The sequence below is a fragment of the Penicillium canariense genome, assembly GCF_028826845.1.
Source record: "Penicillium canariense strain IBT 26290 chromosome Unknown utg000001l_segment0_segment0, whole genome shotgun sequence".
Classification (NCBI taxonomy): domain Eukaryota; kingdom Fungi; phylum Ascomycota; class Eurotiomycetes; order Eurotiales; family Aspergillaceae; genus Penicillium; species Penicillium canariense.
In genome coordinates, this window is record NW_026622728.1 from 5,882,165 (window position 1) to 5,895,398 (window position 13,234).

At 52.5% G+C, this 13,234-nt stretch overlaps 6 protein-coding genes across 6 annotated transcripts; 2 read left to right on the top strand and 4 right to left on the bottom strand.

Moving 5' to 3' along the window:
- Positions 1–445: 445 nt before the first annotated feature.
- On the top strand, positions 446–796 carry N7482_001996 (putative adhesin; the record flags this gene model as incomplete). The annotated part of the gene is made up of 1 exon (XM_056684121.1): positions 446–796. One exon carries the CDS (start codon positions 446–448, stop codon positions 794–796), a length of 351 nt encoding a protein of 116 aa, XP_056547727.1.
- A 441-nt stretch (positions 797–1,237) lies between these two features.
- N7482_001997 (DNA replication licensing factor MCM7) lies at positions 1,238–3,849 on the bottom strand (the record flags this gene model as incomplete). The annotated part of the gene is made up of 4 exons (XM_056684122.1): positions 1,238–1,306; positions 1,365–3,282; positions 3,341–3,474; positions 3,535–3,849. The coding sequence occupies 4 exons, from the start codon at positions 3,847–3,849 to the stop codon at positions 1,238–1,240; spliced, it is 2,436 nt and encodes an 811-aa protein (XP_056547728.1).
- A 392-nt stretch (positions 3,850–4,241) lies between these two features.
- Positions 4,242–8,083, top strand: pex1 (AAA family ATPase peroxin 1; the record flags this gene model as incomplete). Its single annotated transcript, XM_056684123.1, has 4 exons — positions 4,242–4,352; positions 4,415–4,651; positions 4,712–4,790; positions 4,848–8,083. The coding sequence occupies 4 exons, from the start codon at positions 4,242–4,244 to the stop codon at positions 8,081–8,083; spliced, it is 3,663 nt and encodes a 1,220-aa protein (XP_056547729.1).
- A 757-nt stretch (positions 8,084–8,840) lies between these two features.
- Positions 8,841–9,251, bottom strand: N7482_001999 (uncharacterized protein; the record flags this gene model as incomplete). Its single annotated transcript, XM_056684124.1, has 1 exon — positions 8,841–9,251. One exon carries the CDS (start codon positions 9,249–9,251, stop codon positions 8,841–8,843), a length of 411 nt encoding a protein of 136 aa, XP_056547730.1.
- A 566-nt stretch (positions 9,252–9,817) lies between these two features.
- N7482_002000 (uncharacterized protein) lies at positions 9,818–10,192 on the bottom strand (the record flags this gene model as incomplete). Its single annotated transcript, XM_056684125.1, has 1 exon — positions 9,818–10,192. The coding sequence occupies one exon, from the start codon at positions 10,190–10,192 to the stop codon at positions 9,818–9,820; it is 375 nt and encodes a 124-aa protein (XP_056547731.1).
- Positions 10,193–10,715: 523 nt separating this feature from the next.
- On the bottom strand, positions 10,716–12,452 carry N7482_002001 (S-adenosylmethionine-dependent methyltransferase; the record flags this gene model as incomplete). Its single annotated transcript, XM_056684126.1, has 3 exons — positions 10,716–11,642; positions 11,711–12,007; positions 12,189–12,452. 3 exons carry the CDS (start codon positions 12,450–12,452, stop codon positions 10,716–10,718), a joined length of 1,488 nt encoding a protein of 495 aa, XP_056547732.1.
- Between the last annotated feature and the right edge of the window lie 782 nt (positions 12,453–13,234).

Sequence of the window (13,234 nt, forward strand, 5' to 3'; positions counted from 1 at the left end):
AGCATTGGTGATGTCTCTAGATCCTGTTCCAGGTCTCGTATTCGCGTTGCGCCCAATCCCCGAACGGCTGGCTCTGCCTCCACGGCCTATCCGAGGCTGAAAGGCCAGGTACCTGCACACTGGGGCGACAAGTTGCCGAGCGCAGGGTTTGGGTTGAGTTTTTCGCAGTGAGACAGGCCTTTGCTGGTGACCTCGTGATGTTCCGGTAGACTTAGACAAAGCGGTAGCCTGGCCTGCCAGTCTACCTCCTGGTAAAAAGTGTGTTTATTCCGGGCAGCCCGGACACTTGATCTATACCGATGCTCGAGCCGTAACCAAGTATAAAAGGGTGGCAATCTACCCCAGAAATGGTGTCATTCTCTCATCAAATTGAGCAATATCAAGCACAACGATTATCTGATCCCTAGTTTTTATTCAATCGTTACTAGCAAACCCCACACCCGCGATGCAGCTCTCTACCCTCACTGTCCTGATCGCGGCCACCCTCGCTCTGGCCAACCCAACCCCTCCCCCCAAGTGCGGTACTTGCAACCCGGTGTCCGGCCAAAACAGCTGTGACATTACCACCTCGTGTATCAACACGGGCTCGACCTTCCACTGCGCCTGCCGTGCCGGTTACAAGGCCTCCCAGCACAATAACGATATCAAGTCGCAGTTCCGCCTCAATATGCCCAACTACGAGTTCCTGGTTTTCGTTCCTGAGAACACCGTTTGCAACACTCTATGTGACAACCCGTGGGCTGCTCCTGCCGATCTTTGCAAAGAAGTGCAGAAACATAATGAATGCGCCGTTTAAGACCTCTCGCCTGAGAAGTGTGCCTGTCGGTTGGGTTGAAGGATCTTTGGATAATGGTCTTGGGTTAGAGTGAGACTGAAAGATGGGTTGGAAGAAATAAATTCTTAAAGTATAGCCCAAAGGAATCGTGGATGTTGAGGGCCATATAGTGTGGCATGCCACTCCTTTAAAATAATCCATTTTGGCCTTTCTTTCCCAGAAATACTACGAACACGAATACAGTGTAAACAGAAGACCACTAAATTAAAGTAGATTTGGAAAATAGAGATCTTTTGATTGACTAAAAAAATCATCAGAACCAGCTTTCTTGCCCACAAAATATATCCCATAAGACACCTGAACACCCATGGCCCTAGATTCTACCGGTTCCACTGAATGCATCTTAAGATACGCAAAAAAGCCCTATTGACCTGCGAAACAAACAAAAGCAAAGCGTCTGGATTAACCATGCATCTCATCGTCGCCGTCAAGGAATACAAGACGTGAACTGTTTCCAGCAATTTGCCAGACCTGAGAGAGAAAAGTTAGCGATGATTCTGAATGGAAAGCTGGAGAAGTCAAAACTTACGTTGAACTCGGCATATTCGTGAAGGGTGGTGGTGAGCTGGTCCTCAGTGAAGCCCTTGGCCAGCACACGCTCCCGAATACGTCTCACGCTCAGCTCATTGTCCTCACCATCACCGATAGCTGCAGCGCCGCTCTCCCGCAGGGTGCGAATCAAGGTGTAGATCTTGCTGCTGGGGGTGTGGTCGGCACCGGACTCGCCATCGTTGTAGAGGGACGCCTTGCTAACTTCGATGAGGCGCAACGCCTCGTCAACATCCTCGCGGACCACCTCCTCGCTGAAGCGAAGACGGGCGAGAGCCTGGGAGAGACGGACCATACCCAGCAGAGTACGGGTGGTAACGTGGGAGAATTGCTGCTTCCGCGCCTCGTCCTTCTTCTGACGCTTGCGCATAGCGACGTACGCACCAACCATGTAGTCGGATACATTTGAAGGAACGACAGGGCGGAAGGTGCGGGCCTTGGCGATGTACTGACGGACCTCATGGGGAGTGAACATGATGCCAGAGTCTTCGGTCTCGGGGTGTTTGTTGTGCATGTGGACGTAGGTGACGTGGCTGGCCAGCTCCTCGTCCGTTTCCCGGGACGGAGTATCCAGGAGCAAAAACATGACATCGAAACGGGAGAGCAAAGCGGCGGGGAGATTGATGTTCTCAACGGGCGAGATACGGGGGTTGTATCGGCCGTATAGCGGGTTGGCGGCGGCCAGAATCGAAGTACGGGCATTCAAAGTGGTGTTGATGCCAGCCTTGGAAATGGAGATGGTCTGTTGCTCCATAACTTCGTGAATGGCAGTTCGGTCCGAGTCATCCATCTTGTCGAACTCATCAATACAGCAGATACCGTTGTCCGCAAGAACCAGGGCACCACCCTCCAGCACCATCTCATCAGTTACGGGGTCTCTCATCACAGCAGCAGTCAGACCGACACCACTACTACCACGACCCGTGGTATACACACCACGAGGGGCAACCTTTGTAATGTATCGAAGTAGCTGAGATTTGGCCACACCAGGGTCACCCATCAGGCAAATGTTGATGTCACCACGAATGTGCATTCCATCACCCATCTCCTTGGTCACACCGCCGATCAACAGAAGCAGCAGTGCCTTCTTCACGTCAAGATGTCCGAAAATCTCAGGCGCGATAGAGCGCGAGAGATACTCGTACATGTTGCCAGAGTTCAAGTGTTGCTCAATCTTCTTCAGGGTACGGCTGTCCATGCCGATATCATTGTAGGACTTCTTGTGCTGGGTAATGTGCTGAGCCTCCAGGTAGGTGTCAGTCAGGAGACCGGCGCGAATAGCGCGGAAGCCAGTGTAGGGAGTAGGCAAGAAGATACCAGCAATGTCGACGACATCACCGGGGTTCAATTGTCGGGTTTGTGCTCCGTGGCAGTGAATAGTAAGTGACCGGGGAATGTGGCCTACGGGCACCTGGTCGGCCATCTCCTGGATTTTGACCTCCTGGAACGGAACAAATTTAGAGGCGCGAGTCGACAGGAATAGCTGACCCTTCGAGTTATTCTTCTTGCACTCCTCCGACAGACACTCAGAAAGAGGAAGGAACTGCTTGGTGGTAATGGGCTGGAAGACTTCGCATCCGCATCGGTCGCAAGTGTAGGCGTTGATCTGAACGGCAGGCTTGACGTCCGAGACACGAGTAGTGATGCCGCGGACGGTGATCAGGCTACCAAGATGCTCTCCGCGCACATTGCGGACAGCAAGTGCTTTTCCGGCGCGGTCGCTGCTCGAGCCGGACGGTGTGAGGGGCTTGAAGTTGAGAGTATATCGGCGAGTGAGTTCAGGTGGGAAAAGGGACGCAACAGGGGCAGCATCCATGTCGGCCTCCATTTGCATCTCCTGTGTCTCATTGCGCTTCTCACGCTGCGACATGATCACATCCAAGACATCGTCCTTGAATCTGGGCTGAGTTAGTCCAATGGTCTCATGCCGCCATACTGCCGCTAATAGTAACGTACGTAATCTCCTTGGTCTCCTTGGGCATGACCGCATCCACTGCAGACGAAAACACATCGATGTAACGCTTGGTGTTCTTTTGGATGGATTCAACCAGCTTCAGATTCTGCTGCTCCTCGGGAAGGGCTTTTTCAAACTATCGAAGTCCATTGTAAGCGACGGTTATGGAGGAGACGAAATTTTTGTGCGAACTCACAACTTCTAAATCATCCAGCTCAATCACAATGTTGGAGGCATCCCGGTTGGCGATATCCTGCAGAGTCTGCATATACTTGAGCTTCGGCTCTCGGCGCCTCCTTGCTCCACGGGTCTCCGCCCCCTCATCGGCGACATCGTCCATGAAGTCATACTCATCGCTGGTGCGGTTTCCATCGATGTTCAGATCCTCCATCGCCTCGGTCGCAGCAGCTTCCGAGGTCGATTGGAGGGTCTTAAAATGCTGAAGGAAGTCCTTGAAGCCATCCAGTTGCGCGGCGTAGTCGACCGGCGCTTGGTATTGAAGCAAAGCCATGCTGGATGGGACGGCGTGCGCTCAAATTGGCAAGGAGAACGCAAAGTGGTTGAAAAGTGGGTTTCCCGCAGAAGAAAGGGCCGAGCTAATACGGAGACGCTGGCAGAGCGAGACGCGAACGCGAAAAGACGCGCCAAATATGCACTAACCATTTTGGGGCTAGCGCTAATACACGTGTAACCTGCTCCGGATAATCAGGTTCTCCGTATCGCCGGGTATCCCCCACGGGCGCGGGAAAGTCCGTCCGGTAGGGTCACATGATCAGCCACTTTGCCTCGGTTGGCCGGCCTTGCTGTGGCCGACGGGGTGTGGAGAGAGTCCGGGGCTGCGACCGGACGGACAGCCCACGCTCTCCCTCTTCCTGTGCTTCCAACCACTGCTGCGCTCGAACGATGGCACCCAAAAAGCCTTCCACGACGGCAGAAGTTGCCCTAGTTCCTCTGAAGAACTGCCTCGTTAATCTCCCGCCGTCGCTGGTCGCCTTGCTGGTCAATGCCAACACGGTCAGTTACCGAGCTCGGTCAATAATGCTGCTATACCTCCAGCTAATACTCCGCTACCACAGGCTGCGCAAAATGTCATTATTGAGTTACAGTACAAACCCCCCTCTGTTAAGGCCAATGGTGTGCCGCCGCAACGATCATGTTTCTTGGGCTGGACGGGCATGCCAAGCAAGCGGAAGCTTGCGCCGGTCGTTGGCCGGGAAGGCATAAGCAGCGGCTTCTCCAGGGAGCAGGAGATCTCTACTGTAGAGTTAGATACCACATTCGGACGCCTGCTTGGTCTGACCGAAGGGCAGAAGGTTTGTGGTTCTTCCCCGCGGCATATACTGTTGCCCACCTAAGGTACTGACTTCTTACAGGTCGGGCTACTCGTACACCTTGACCCACCTGTCGCACATACAATCAACATCGAGCCATTGACACCAGAAGACTGGGAGAGTATGTCACGAATTATACTTGTCATTTTTGATCATGGACTAATTCATATGCGCATAGTCATCGAGCTCCACGCCACATTTCTGGAACTCAACCTCCTCTCCCAGATCCGCGCTCTACCAAATCCCTCATATAGTACAGCGCAGTCAGAGCATATGCACCCGCTCGCATTGCACCTTTCACCCACCTCAACCGCTAACATTATCGTTACATCTCTTACTCCCGTGCCGGCCACCACCTCTCCATTCGCGAAGATCGCACCGGACGCGGAGGTCATTGTTGCTCCGAAACTCCGAGCGAAGCCCGGGAAATCACCCCGAGGAGACAGCCGGAGCAATGCTGGTAGCAGCAGAAAAAGCACCGGTGGACGCAGCTCCGGCAGCACAGTTCGCCCCAAGGGCCGGTCTGATTCGAGAGCTGCTCTATATCTGCGAGGGGTGGAACGCCTGTCAGCCGATCAATACTTCGATGCGGAAATGGAAGAGGATGAAAACGACGGATTCCGTGTTTGGGTTGACCCCGAATTATTGGCTTCCAACGAACTTCGTGGTGCAAGCTGGGCGTGCGTGTCTGTTGTTCAGCCCGCTGGTCTCAAGCCTCCCGTGGATCCTCAGCAGCAACTTGCTCAGCAGGAGCAACAGAAATCGAATGAAGGTGGCTCTCCAACGACCAAGTTAGTGGCCAAACTGCTACCATGGGAGGAGGCTCCAGACAGCAAGCATGTGGCGATGTCCACTTTGCTGTGTACTTCGTTAGGCGCAGAGAACATTGTGGGCGGAATCGTCCGTGTTGAGGCCGCACCCCCGCAGCTCCATCGATCGGCCGTTAAGACGCTCAAGTTGTATCCATTTATGACTGATACATCGAAGAAGAAGGATGGGCTGAAATTCGGTGCCGACACGGTCGCCTCTCGGGATGCACTAGCCGAGCGTCTCAAGGTTATCTATGGCAGCACTGGTTCCGACATCGGGCTGTTTTCAGGACCCTTGACTGATGGTATGGTTCTTCCCAAAGTTGAAAACCATCCTTCGGTCTCGTCCTTCGATGGTGCCATTCTTTGTTTTGATCCTCCGCTGAAGGGAGGTTCTGATGAGACCAAGACGATGTTTGGGTGGCTTCTAGGCTCTGAAGCTAAACTGAATCTCGAGGTGCAAGCCGAAATACCCAAACCATTTGATTCAGCCTCATCCGCATTACCTTCCGATGACTCAGTTCCCGATGCCATGCCCCAGATGGTGGGTATTGATTCGATCATCTCCCAGTCAATGACAAACTTGACAAAGTCGTCGTCTATTTTGTTGACCGGTGGACTTGGAGCTGGGAAGACTGCTTTGACCCACCTTTTAGCTCATCGTCTGCGCAAGGAGTATCTCTTCAACGTGAAGTACTTCTCTTGCCGCAAGCTTGTCACCGACGAGACGCGAATCTCCAACATTAAAGAGGTCCTGAACCGTCTGTTCATGTCCGCCTCGTGGTGTGCTCGCCTCGGTGGCCAGGCTGTTGTTATTCTTGATGACCTTGACAAGCTCTGCCCTGTCGAAACTGAAATGCAAGTTGGCAATGACAACGGCCGCAGTCGTCAAAACAGTGAAGTCATTTGCTCCATGGTCCGAGAATATTGTTCCATGAACTCTTCTGTCGTCCTGCTGGCCACTGCGCAGGCAAAGGAGTCCTTGAACAACGTCATTATAGGTGGCCATGTTGTCCGTGAGATCATCAACATGCGGGCCCCAGACAAGGACGGACGCCGGAAGGTTCTTGAGAAGCTTACCAAGCAAGATAAGTCCGCCGAGTCACTCAATGGTCATGTACGGTCGACGAGCTCCTCCACCCAGAACACCCATGACTCGTGGCTTGATCCATCGAACCCTGGAAGTCGGCCAAGCTCTTCTGGTGGTGATGGATTTGTTCTCAGCAGAGACATCGATTTCCTCGAGCTTGCGGGTAAAACCGATGGATATATGCCTGGCGATTTGGTGCTCTTGGTTGCTCGCGCACGTAATGAGGCACTCATTCGCTCCGTCCAAGATCTCGCTTCCGAATCTAAGATGATCACTCTTGGATCGGAAGACTTCGACAGTGCACTAAAGGGATTCACACCGGCATCTCTCCGCAATGTTACCCTTACCTCGTCTACAACCACCTTCTCCGCCATTGGTGGCTTGTTCGAGACCCGAAAGACCCTGCTGGAGACCTTGCAATACCCAACGAAGTATGCACCGATCTTCGCGCAATGCCCGCTGCGACTGCGCTCTGGTCTGCTCTTATATGGGTTCCCTGGTTGCGGTAAGACGCTTCTTGCGAGTGCAGTGGCCGGTGAGTGTGGCTTGAATTTTATCAGCGTGAAGGGTCCTGAGATCCTGAATAAATACATCGGTGCCAGTGAAAAGAGTGTCCGTGACCTCTTCGAACGGGCCCAGGCTGCCCGTCCTTGCATTCTGTTCTTCGATGAGTTCGATAGTATTGCACCGAAGCGTGGCCATGACTCTACTGGTGTGACCGACCGTGTTGTTAACCAGCTTCTGACCCAAATGGACGGTGCTGAGGGTCTCTCTGGAGTGTATGTTTTGGCAGCGACTTCGCGACCCGACCTGATTGACCCGGCCCTCTTGCGTCCCGGTCGGCTGGACAAGTCCTTGCTCTGTGATATGCCTACGCATGCTGATCGTCTCGACATTATTCGAGCTGTGAGTGAAAAGCTCAAGGCGGATGATGAAGTTAGGTCTCGTCTGGACGACATCGCAGCCAGGACCGAGGGCTTTTCGGGCGCTGACCTCCAGGCTGTCGTGTACAACGCCCACCTGGAGGCCGTGCATGATGCCCTCGGCGACAAATCCTCTGGTGGTGCCAAGGCCGGTGCGAAGCCCAACACGGGGAGGAATTCTTCCGCTAGTGCCTCGACCAGGTCATTCATCCAGTTCCTGTACTCGTCCTCGGAGGAAGCTTCCGGCTCGGTCTCGATGCCCTCTCCGGCTATCGTAGCAGCCAAGCTGGACGCAATCAAGAATGCCCGCCGGCGCCAACGCCAGGTTGAAGGTGGCTCCGCTGGTGTCGGTGCTGGTCTCTCGGCACCAGTGGCGAATGGGGCCGACGCCGATGCTGACGAGCTGCGGGACGACATCATCGTCCGGTGGGAGCACATCGAGTGTTCTCTGAACTCTACCCGCTCCTCTCTCAGTGCAGCCGAGCGCAGACGTTTCCAGGGTATCTACCGTGAATTCGTCGTCGGCCGCAATGGCGAGATGCCCAATGGCGAGGCGGCTAATGAGATCGGTGGCCGGTCAAGTCTGATGTGATCTTTGCCGCTAGGCTCTTTCTTGGGAGATTTTGTACATTGTATATATACACCCTTACGCGTTTTTATGGTACCTCCCCCTTTTTTTTTCCCTTTTTTTTCTGTACCTGTTTATACTCGTACACATGGATATCCTCAACACCACATTTTCCTACCTTCAAATGATTTCGTTCCCTGTGGACGAGCGATGTAGTCAGACATGGCTAAAATTTCCTCTCAATTGAAAAATGTGGGTGCAAATGATACTCTAGATTGAAAGGCATCTAAACTAAGTTAGATGGGGGATTTCTCGTTACTCGCTGTGGAGTATTTCGGGCTACGGGCCATGCAGCTCTTTTGTAAATGGATTTGATTGAGACAGCGGCAGATGGCAGAATATCGTCATTCAACCCTGCAAACACTTCCCTGCTTGCTCTCTTTGAATACCATCATAGTACATGAAAATCTGAGTGTCCAATCCCCTGCGTATGCGCATTCCATCCTCTCCTCACATTTAGATTGTTTCCTTGTTCAGATCAAACTACCATCAAGGAGGCTAGCGACCAGATCGGTCGGGCGTCATCTTGCGTAGGATTTGCCCAACCTTCTTCTTGGATGAGATCTATATACAGAAAACGATCAGCCATGGGCTCAAGATGAGGGCAGTGCTCTTCACGAACGGTGTACACGGGTGGAACTCGGAAATCTTACGCCCAGAGCCTTGACACGGTGCCACCATTGTTTGGTGCGAAAGATTCTCCCCCAGCCCTACCATTTGCTTAGCAAACTAGTATCTTGCACCTCTCGTTTCTGATCTTCACGTGTACGCTCACAGTCAGCTTAGGCTGTGCAGACGCGGGAAGGTCTTCTGGCAGCACGATGCGGGAGAATGCATTACCGGGTTTCCTCATTGGCCCAGTGCCCAGTATTCTTTGAGGTCTGTCGCAAAAATAAGGAGGCAGCTGGCCGTATAGCACGTTGTAGTCCATGAGCTCCACGATAGGGTCATCGAAGATGTCATACATCGGCTGAGCGGTTGCGGGAACTGGCGGCGAGCCGATGACATCTGAGGGTGTGTCTGCTGCTGCTTCTATCTCCTGCAGGCGGTTCACCATCACATTGTAGTTGTCTGGATCCCAGAACAGTGGGCAGGAGCTAGGCCGCAGCTCGTCCTGCAGCTCGTTGTCCATGGTTCATATGGTTCGTGCGTACCCGCGAATGTGTGCGTCGTTGTAAGTGCGACGGGTAAAGTGGTCGATGAAGAAGTGAGAGACATGGCGAGGGTTGCTGGGGACACGCAAAAGATCCCTTACAACACGCACTATAAAACCGTCCGAGTTTTAAAAACAATTATTTCTACGCTTGAGACCTCCCTTCAAATTTGTGTTGCTATTGAATAAACTGTTCTTATTGACATTTAATCATACAGCCTCACAGCCTTGAAGACGCATCATTCCACTCCGCCAGCCCAGGGGCCGCTGAGTTCCTCACGCCGTTTTCATCTGCTCATCATTCCCATCAGCCTTCTCAGAGAAGGGCCTACACGCTCCGCCAGCATCAAACGTCTCGCCGCAAGTGTCTCGGGAACTGGGCCTGGGCCGGGTGGCCACGCTCTAACTCCATGGTAGATGATGCATTCGAGGCAATCGCACCGCATCCTGCCAAGCTCATGGCCACAGTCGCATCCAACGCAGTGGATGTACGGCTGCAGGCCTGGGACGTACGCGAGCTGGAACATTTTCAGTAGCTAGACTCATTATTTTCTGATGAGCATCTGCGAAAAATAGGGTGTACTAACCAGCCGCACGGTCATACTCCATCGATCCATCGGGACCATATCCATTGAAGGGACCAGGAATGACGGCATTTCAGGGCGGCCCCGCCGCTCCCAGAGTGGACGGCGATTGGACTTCGGTAGGAACCAGCGGAGCTCGGTTTCGTCGGCGATTCTGTTCTCTTGAATGTTGCCAGCCTCGGCGTTGTCGGAAGATTCAACATCGGCGGCTTCCTCAACGCGGCCGGAAGGTTCAACATCGGCGGCTTCCTCAGCGCGGCCGATGCCAACGCCCCGGAGGAGCCTCCGGATAGCCTGCTTGGTTCGGAGCAGCCGCCCCTGCCGGGCAGGTGGCATAGTATTGCGATTGCGCCTGTAAGTGCTGTCACGTATGCGGCGGCAAAAGTCCTATTTTCATGTCCGTTAATGAAATTCTCGAGTACCACGAATTGCTTGATGTAAAGACATACCTTGAAAGTCATACTGTGCGCGATTGGGTCAAAGGGTGGAGACTGAGAGCTCCGGGGGTGTTGGGGTATGGGGGGAGGGAGGATGCTTCCTGGATGAGGAGCAAAAGAGAGGGTTGAACAGTGAAGAACATTGCGCAACTCCACCATGTAAACGCACGTACTGAACAGGAGGGACCATCTGAGAAATGTCTGCTATAGGCACCATGGAAATAAACAAGGGTGCTTTCCTATGCGGGTCATCGTGCAATCCGTGAAACGACCATTCCAGATTACCATGCTTACTTCGTCACAGTCAGATAATAGCTGCTCACGCATGGTCACGATGAGCAAGCTTCAAAAATGCACAGTCAAAGGGCTTTATCGGCAGGGAAGCGCGTGCTCAAGAGCCACGAGAACCCAAATAGCATTCATTATTCATTGTCCAGTGCTACCTGAACTAATTTCTCAAGCTTCTTCCACTCCGCACTGACAATGGATTTAGAAGTACTTGGATCCATACCATTCGCTTTAAATTCATTGTGGACCTGTGCAAAGTTGGCTGCGACCAACCTCCTGAAGCTGGGCACTGTGCAGCTCTCGAGCTGCCTGCTGGCGAGATCAGCCAGTATGTACCAAAGAATGTAGTGGAAATTCAGTCCTGATTCCTGTATCAGGGCAGCTTCCTTCGAATTGCTCTCAAATCCTTGCTGTGAAAGATAGATAGCGAGCTTGGCCAGTATCCAAGCGTGGAGGTGCCGAATGGGATGTGCGTGACTGTAGAGGACCGGGTCGATGCGTAGGTACCTGATAGCGGCGTGGAGAAAGGCTTTGCTGAAATTGTTGACTGAGAGGAGAGAGATGATAAGTTGGTCGCGTAGTGACGCATATGGTTGCCGGGTCAGGGGCCATTTTGATGTCTGTTTAAGAATGCGCATGGCGGATTCGAGTTTTTTGATCTCCTCTTCGGGTTTGCCGTTTGATGTTGAGGCCTGTTGCATGAGCTCCAATGCTTGCTTTTCAGCTATTTCGAGAATGGACATGTCCTCAGGTGTTTCGGTGAATTGGTCTTCGGGGGTATCTGTTCCCTTTGCACATTTAGTGCATTGGCAGTCGAAGAAGTATCGTTCAGACAGCTCCTTGCGGCGGACTTCATTGGGAGTTGTAGTGTCGATATAGGAAATAAAAATCTGCTCATTCTTTTTAATGGGCCGCATGGCCTTGACGTACAGCTCTTCCCCATCAAACCCAACTACGGCATTGTAGTCGCAGCTGTGGTTGATGAGAGCGGCATAGGGATGCAGATAGAGCCCAATGCGGTCATACATGGCTGTGGTTAGATTGAACGAATTCAGATCCAGCTGAGAGAACACATTAGTCCCGGATATCAAAAGTCGAGAGCAGGAAACCTGTCTGAAAGGGTACATACCCTTGCTGCGTAAGCCATGATGGCTTCCTGAGTCATATCCGTCTCCGAGTAATTTTTGACAGCTTTGGACGTGAGATTGATCCGGTCCAGATGGGCCTGCACTTCCTGAATCTCTTGGATGTGGGTTTCAAGGTTGGTAAAAATTCCAAGCTCCTGGGTCGTATACTTCCCCTTCGAGGTGCGAAGAACCATCCGCAAAAGGGCCCGGGCATTGTTAGGCAGCACCTGGGGCTTGAGCCTTTGGAAAATAGAGCATTCCAAAGAGTGGGCGAATTTCCAGTCCTTGGATTGGCACGTCTGTTTGGAGCCTCATTAGCGGATATCATGAGACTATAGGGGGATCCTTTGATGAGAAGTATGCAATCCAGACATCGAAAAAGCAACATAACGGGACAACAAAAGTATAAAAATAGATCGCCGCCCGAGCAGCTTATCCCATGATAGAGAAACCAGAATAAAAGAAACATGTCAAACTCACCCTATCACAATACTTGACCACTCGACAGCCAGTACAAGCCTTCAGCTCAGTACCGGCCTCCATTTGCCTCTTCCCAAAGCAAGCAGAGCATGTATCATCCAGACGCGGTGTGTCGAGAACGGCCACGAAGGGCACAGCAGCGTGCACAACGTCCTCCCCGACCTTGATGTCAGTAGTGGCGAACAGGCCGTTGCCCATGCCACTTGGGGCAGGACCAGGGACCGTCTTGGTCGTCACTGAAGGCAAGGGACTCTGAGACCCCATTTTACGGTGTTTTGGTGAATTCTTCAGACTTTGAGATGCGCGAGATGGTCAATGATGGGCTTAGTCACCAGGTCTTGGCAGCCAGGTACAGTGGTGTTTCCTAAGTTTTCGACACACCGTTTTCTCTACCGCCTAGTCTTCCGCTCTCACACCGCTATAAAAGTAAAATAAAGATCATTCTTCTTAATAAAGGTCATTTGGAATAGCAGTTGTAGTTTCCTTGGCTGCTGCGTCGAGGCAGCGGTAGTGGTCCTGGAGCGCCTGCTTCGGGGTCTGCTCCATGACTAGAAGGTGAACAGGGCGAGGTTGGGTGTTATGTTGAAGCGACTAGGGAGGAGTTTACATGACAGTGGATTGTGGCAGGAGCCGGAGCCAGAAACGGTAGAACTAATCGCATTTGGGAAGTCACAGGTCCTCATTTTACATTTCAAAAACCCAGGACCAAAAATAGTAAAACAGCACAAGCAGACCGATTTTGCGGGGGGCAAACAAATTATCATCACGACAAGGCAACTGAGAGGCTACTGTATTCCCACCTTGTTTCTCCAGAAGGGAAAGCCAGACATATGAAAAACAAAGGAGCTGGAACCCTAACCAGCAAAGAAAATCAAGAAACGCACGCCGTCTATCAACAAGATGCCTTTCCCACAACACCCGTACAGAAATAAGCGGGTTGATCCTCGGAAGGACTACCAAGGAGAGCCCGAAGGGGATGTTTACAGCCGGCGAGGAAGGCCTGTCAGTGTGCGCGACAGGTTGGGGCAGGGGGGCTTTTTGGCTTT